The 6770-nt window shown below is 39.1% G+C and overlaps 1 protein-coding gene across 2 annotated transcripts in view; it reads right to left on the bottom strand.

Moving 5' to 3' along the window:
• Positions 1 to 953: 953 nt before the first annotated feature.
• The window catches only part of LOC101863771 (O-acetyl-ADP-ribose deacetylase), a gene marked incomplete in the record, with an annotated part of 18023 nt that continues 12206 nt past the window's right edge, over positions 954 to 6770 (bottom strand). For both annotated transcript variants that reach the window (XM_005107111.3, XM_005107110.3), the window contains 2 exon segments: positions 954 to 1970; positions 3481 to 3544. In XM_005107111.3, the coding sequence (XP_005107168.2) occupies positions 1606 to 1970; positions 3481 to 3544 (429 nt within the window).

Below are 6770 nucleotides of genomic sequence, written 5' to 3' on the forward strand. Positions count from 1 at the left end.
AGAGGGAAACGAAGTGAAGCGGAGGTGAAAATAAACTTCCTTTTTAAAAGTCAAAAGGTTCGGTTTCTATTTTCTAGTTTTATTCGCCGGGTGGGGGTGGGGGGGGGTGGGGGGGTGTTAGATTTATTATGCCCCGACGGTGTATTCGGGGGGGGGGGGGGGGGGTGGGGGGAGGAGGATGCAAAAATCGCAGCCACGATTCGTGGACCACAAAATGCCAAAAATTGCAGCCACGACAAACGCAGATGCTAGTCTTAGTGGTACGTATCTGCTGCTGTGTGATCTTGCAATTTGTGCGGAAAGTGGGTGTGATGGGTCGTATATATATATAATGCTGTTTATTTTCTTCATACTGGTGATCTTAAATATTTTCAATTGTATTATAATCATATCCAGAGTTCTTGCTGGCTTTCTTTAGGATTCAGTCAAATTTTTCATTGTCTTGAACCCTTGAGTCTCCAGCCCAGAAGCAAATACAAAACAACAACACCCAAGGTAGTGATATATTTATCATAATATTATTAACATGAAAACTTGATTTCTTTAAAAAGAACATTCTTTGTGTCACGACACTGTGGAATCAGGCACTCATCAATTTTTGGGCATGTGGAGTTATTGATAGCATCTGAAAGCTTATTTATTTGCCTTGCTTTCAATGAAAACAATATCCATCTAGCTTGAATATAAGTCGAGTTATTTGCGGTTGAAGAAGGTGGGGTAGCCCAGTTTCAGAGGTTAAATTTATGAGAAAATGGCCGCCAAAGTTTGATAACTTTAGTAGCTTAAGAGTCCTTAAATAAACTGAAAATTACATATTTTGTGCCTTAAAACAAGGTTTTTCAGTAAATTTCACATGCATATGTGTTTTCATGTGAGCATAAAAAAGGTGTTTAGCCAAAAAACTAAATTTCTATAAAATTTCCAAACACGTGGAAAAATGTTTTTTTCTTCGATTTCATTATTTTGACGAGTGCCTGATTTCATTACGATGCCTCACATTTAATTTTTTATGCACAAGAGCAGGGTGGGGATGCCAGTCTAGTCTTCTGTCGATGGCTGCTCCAAGACATTTGTAGGAGTTAACAACCTCTTCTTCCTCATCTTTGATGAAAAGAAGATTGCAACCCCTACCAATTTACACGGACTGGACTTGCACCAACACGTAGGCGCATCCATACCCCCCATCCCTTCCCCTGCACGCATGGTATGAGTATGACACTTCATAAATTAATGTGTACACAATCAACTTCGGGTCACGCAAGTATAATGCTCCATCAATGGCGGCTGTTGTTAAATAAGTTGTTTTGCTTCATTTGCATTTTTTCTGCTTTCTTGTCCATCCATAATTTATTTTAGGATTTTGTCAAAGCTTGGACAACTGTTATATCTGGTATCCAAGCATGTCTGTCCGAATCCCTGTTACAAAAAAAAATCTTTTACTCTATATTATGAGAGAATGGACTCTGTGATTTATTATAAGCCTGCTATAGAGCCGAAACCCTGTTAAAACAGACAATTATAAGGGGGTCCAACTATATTGAGAATGTCAGTCATTACTGATTAAATCTAGCCAGCTTAAAAACACTGTGTGCAATATATCACAACTCATACTTTTTTACGAAACAATTCTAAAAATCTTTCCAAAGCCTTCGGGATGAAATCAGTAAAGAATGACACATCAATGTATATTTCAGCACCCACTCCAATCCTCTTCTTGTTTACTGCCGGCCTTATCTTAAAATGTAAGTTTCCCTTACTTTTCGAATACTGAAGCTGATTGGACCTGCCTCCAAAGAGGTTAAGCATTAGCAGGCCATTTGCCATCACTGTGTTGACAAACGATGACATCTTTGTCCCAGGGGTCTTTCCCTGTGGAGAGCTTTGCCCTGAAGGTGCATTTCCAGGAGGTGAACGTCCAGGGGGTATATTATCCTGTGATGACGAATCTGCATATACACCTTCGTCACCAACTGAAATCAAGCAGTCAAATACAGACGATTACAATTTCAAGTATCCTTCTCTTCCTTCTGGATTCTCAGAGCCAGATCTTAAGGAACAACTAGAGGTGCATTCTTTAACCGGCAGTTCAAGTCATGACATATTCTTTATAAGATCAGAAGATGTGTAATGGCCATAAATACATTTTATGATTAAGGTCCCAGATGGGAAAGTCTTCAAGTTAAAGTAAAACAGTGGCTCCACACAGTACACCATTGCTTTCTTGCTGCTTAATCAGATGAAGGGATTGCTAAAGTAGGTTCTGTGATGTAACTGTTAGGCTCTTTGCACACTGAAGATGTGAGTTCAGTTCCCGTGTGGGGAGTTTTTGAGTCTCTACTAGAGGTGGGCAAAATCCGGATAATCTACAAGGATAACCGAATAAATTCCCAATGAAACATTATCTGAATTCAGACTCTTAACTCTCTTTCCTGACCCGTTTGTCGAAGTGGGTGTACTCATAATTTGTCGAAGTGGTTCTAACCCATTTGCCGAAGCGGTTCATATCATATTATTAGCCCACGAGGTGCAGTAACACAGTATCCAGATTTTGCTAAAGCGACTCATTGCCCAGCCTTAGTCTCTACATCTGTCTGTTGAGCTGCTCTACCTCTCTCAGCCCATGGTAGCCCCGAGCCACCTACACTATCTACATTGTGTCGTTGAAAAGGGAGTACCCAATTAGAAAGGCACTGGTATTATTTCCAATACAATGTCAGTTTGCACTTTGCACGTCCACTTTTGAAGTAATTTTAACTTAAGTTTTGATGAAACAAGCATGAAAAATGAAATAACACAGCACTATATGAGCATATTTTTATTTGCAAATTTGAAACGGGGTATTGAAAAAATGACATCGTTCACGATGCTGCTGTTTTATCTTTTCTGTCAGCATTTTTGATGCACCAGCACTCGCAGTTTTGACCACCTGCTATCGGTCTTCCTTTAACACCCTAGCAACCCAAACCAACCCTCACATGACTAGATCCAAGAAAGACCTAGCACGTCATGCTCCCTACAGGTAATGTGTGATGATGCATTGCAAAACAAGCAAAGTGTGTATCATACTGAGGGGGGGGAAAGCCCCATGGGACCATGTCTAACATGATACTTTTGATGACGACAAGTTTGTTTTTCATCATGCACACAGAACAATTAGAATTTGAGACAATTGTGTGGACAAATTTAATCAAGCGTTCTAATGAGCTGTTCAATACATTCATGCAGGGGTTCAAGAATACAAAAAAAATATTGCAGTTCAGTCAAAGAATGGCATACTGTTCGATTCAAGCTGTTTGTGAAATGAAGGTATTGCATGTCCAGGTTATCTGCGCTAGAGTTGATTTTGGGGACCCCCCTGCCCGGAACCCCCCCCCCCCCCAATTTCCCCCCTTCCACACACACACTGCTCCCCAACAACCCCCTGAATTCATTCCTCTCCCCCTCAAGAAATGAAAAGTTGTTTTGATGACCCCTGTGTACCTGAAACAAGCACATCTTCCTCCCTTTCCATGGTGTCCTCGTTGAGGCAGATCTGAAGAAACGCCTGAAGAAAAAAATTAAGAGAAAAGCGAATTACTCTTAATAATAATAATAATAGATACCATATATAGCCCTATATCCCATACTAGTATAAGCTCTGAGCACTTTACATCAATCACATGATCACTGAGAGAAATCATTTCAGAAAAACAAGAAAAACCAGTTCAACCACATAAAGAAGAACTTTCACAACCATACATTAATTAAATACACGTAATGACAGCAGTAAAAAAAAACAACATACCAGCACTTACTAACAAACTACAACTAAGAACTAAACATATGAGTCTTGAGCAATTGCTTAAGCTGCCATGAAGAGGGGGGGGGGGGGGGGGGAGAACCAAGGAACACATTCTTTATAATAAAGCAAGAGAAAACCAAAGCACTTTTCTCCACCTCCCCCCCCCCCCCCCCCTCATCCCCCACACTCTAGCCTCCCTCTCTTCCAATCCAATCCCACTGCATCACATCTCCCTCCCCTCTCCATCTATCCTCTCTTTCCTCCCATTCCTCTGTCTCCTCGCTACTTCGATGTTACTTTTTTATGTTACTCAAATAAACACCTGAGATAGCATGTTACTTTTACATCACTAATAATTTACTATTACTTTTACATCACTAATAATTTACTATTACTTTTACATCACTAATAATTTACTATTGTCCACTCAGTTTCACTCTACAATTAGTACTGTTACTATCTCAGCTCTTGTGGTATTTACGGCCAAGTTGAAGGCAACCCAGAGAAAAAGAATGCTCTACACCACAGAATTCTACACTGTAGAAGTACTACTAAGTGTAGAATTCTGTGCTCTACACACAATATTCTAAACAAAAAAAAAAGAAAAAAAGACTTATTTTCACATCAACAACAACGATAATCAAAGTATTAGTGGTGATATTAATAATAATAATAATAATAATAATGTGGGCATGGGGAAGAGCAACAGAAGTTGCTTTTAAAATTGACGAAACATGATTTTTTAAAAATCTGGGCGCATCAACAAACAGCTCTAATGTAAACATGAAGTAAACAACTTAACTTGTATTTTGCAGCAAAGGGAGTGCGTTCTCGGCAAAGAAACGTATATTACCCTTGGTCACCGATGTACCCTAATGTGGCATCGGTGGCCTAGTGGTTAGGCTCTCGTACCGTAAGGTCGTGGGTTCGAATCCCGTCAGGGACCCGACGTTGTGTCCTTGGGAAAGGCACTTTACACAAATTTTCCTCACTTCACCCAAGTGGGAATGGGTACCCGGCCATAGACAGCGAAAGATCTTGTCAGTTTGTTAGTGTTTGAGCGCTTAATCAGCTGCTTGCACTGTATGCTTCCCAGGAAGCTGAGAAAGTTTCGGAGTGTTCTATGGTCTGCTGGGGTAATAATATAGTGTAAAGCGCCTAGAGCCTGCTGTTGAGCGGGGATATGCGCCATACAAATGCTATTTATTATTGTTATTATTATTTAATTCCAGTTCACCGTGGAACCCATCATTTGACTCCAATTAGAGCCAACTGAAGGGCAAGGGGAGTAAGTATTATGCGCACTCGACTACAGCAAAATTGGAGTTTTTGCCCTTCACCTGGGCGCTTATACGAGTATTTGTCATGACGTGGTGGAATTAAGCGTTCATCAGTTTTTGGGCCTATGGAGTTATTGGTATCATCTTAAAGCTGGTTCATTTTTCCTACTTTTGATGAAAAAATTATCCATCTATCTTCAATGAAAGTCGAGATATTTTGGGCTGAAGGAGGTGGGGATCACCTGGTTTCAGAGTAACTTGAGAGAGTAAATGGCCGCCAAAGTTTGGTGACTTCCAAAGCTTGAGATTCATAGGAAACTAAATTTACATTTTTTTGAGTGCCTTCAATCAACATTTTTCAGTGAAAGCCACTCAGCAAATTGTTTTTAAAAGGACACAAAAGGTGTTGAGTCAAAAAATGAAAATTCAACAAAAATTGCCAAATTGGAAGAAAAATATCCCTTTTTCCTCGATTTCATTTTTTTGACGAACGCCTGATTTCACCACGCTACCTCACATAAGGTGCATATGCAGTAGCCATGGCAGTACACAGTCTAGGATATTATATAACAAGTCCGCAGTCTTCGGTTGTACAGAAGCAAGAATCTAAGTAAGTATTCGGCCTATCACATGAGAGACCAGGGTTCCATTCTCCACTGCATAGGATTTTTTCGTCTTGAAATTGACAGAGACTACTTTTACAAAGAGAAAGAAGAGATAACAACTCAGAGAATGACTGAGAAAAGTCAAGCAGAAAGACAGAGAGGAAGGGAATAGACAGAAGAAGGAAAATTATTTTAAAAGTATAATACAATAAAATTATTGTTCCGTTCACAGAATGGGGATTTTACTACTAATGATAGTAATGATAATAATAATAATAAGAAAAAAAATAATTTAAAAAATAATAATAAAATAATAATGATAATGATAATAATAATAACAATAACTTTCAAAAACAATCACATTATGTATAATAAAAATAATAATAATATCTTCCAGTCTCCTCTAGTACCAAGGTTTGAGCCACAATTAGGTAAAGGAATTAGGTTCATTATCACGTGATTATTGGGGACAAAAATTCATGAGACCATATCACATATTGTGTCAAGTCATATATATATCAACTGATCCAGTTACCCAACACAGCACAATTCTGAATACTCAAAAGGTTCAACAAATGTACACTGCACTAAATTCACGATAATGGTGTTTAATCTTAAGCATCACAATGTATTGATGAGCTATTGTATTTTATAATGTTCAGACAAAACTTACAGATTTTTTTACCACAACACAAATATACACAGCATTTAGAATTAGAAAGGTTTTACAGCGCTCACAACTGCATAAGTCCATATGAGCGCCAAGGGGTGGATGTCAACAGAGAAGTCGAAACAGGGAATCAGGCTTAATTACTCTGCTCACCTCACAAGCCTCAACAGCACAAAATCTGCTTCGACTATCAAGGAACCTCGGAAATAGCAGTTCACAAAGAGAGTGACAAACATACAAAAGAAGCAGAGGAAAAAAGACGATAGTAAAGATGAAGAAAGAAAAAGCAGCAGTTCCACTCTATGTTGTTTCAGCACAGTATGAGCATGACATTGATAAATCAGCCCATTCACAATTCTACCGTGCATAAGAACACGTTAATATCCCCCCTTTGGAATGGCCTAAAGACAACTTCAGTCAGTAGCACTGCCCTG

This window comes from Aplysia californica, unplaced genomic scaffold (genome assembly GCF_000002075.1).
Source record: "Aplysia californica isolate F4 #8 unplaced genomic scaffold, AplCal3.0 scaffold00577, whole genome shotgun sequence".
Classification (NCBI taxonomy): Eukaryota; Metazoa; Mollusca; class Gastropoda; order Aplysiida; family Aplysiidae; genus Aplysia; species Aplysia californica.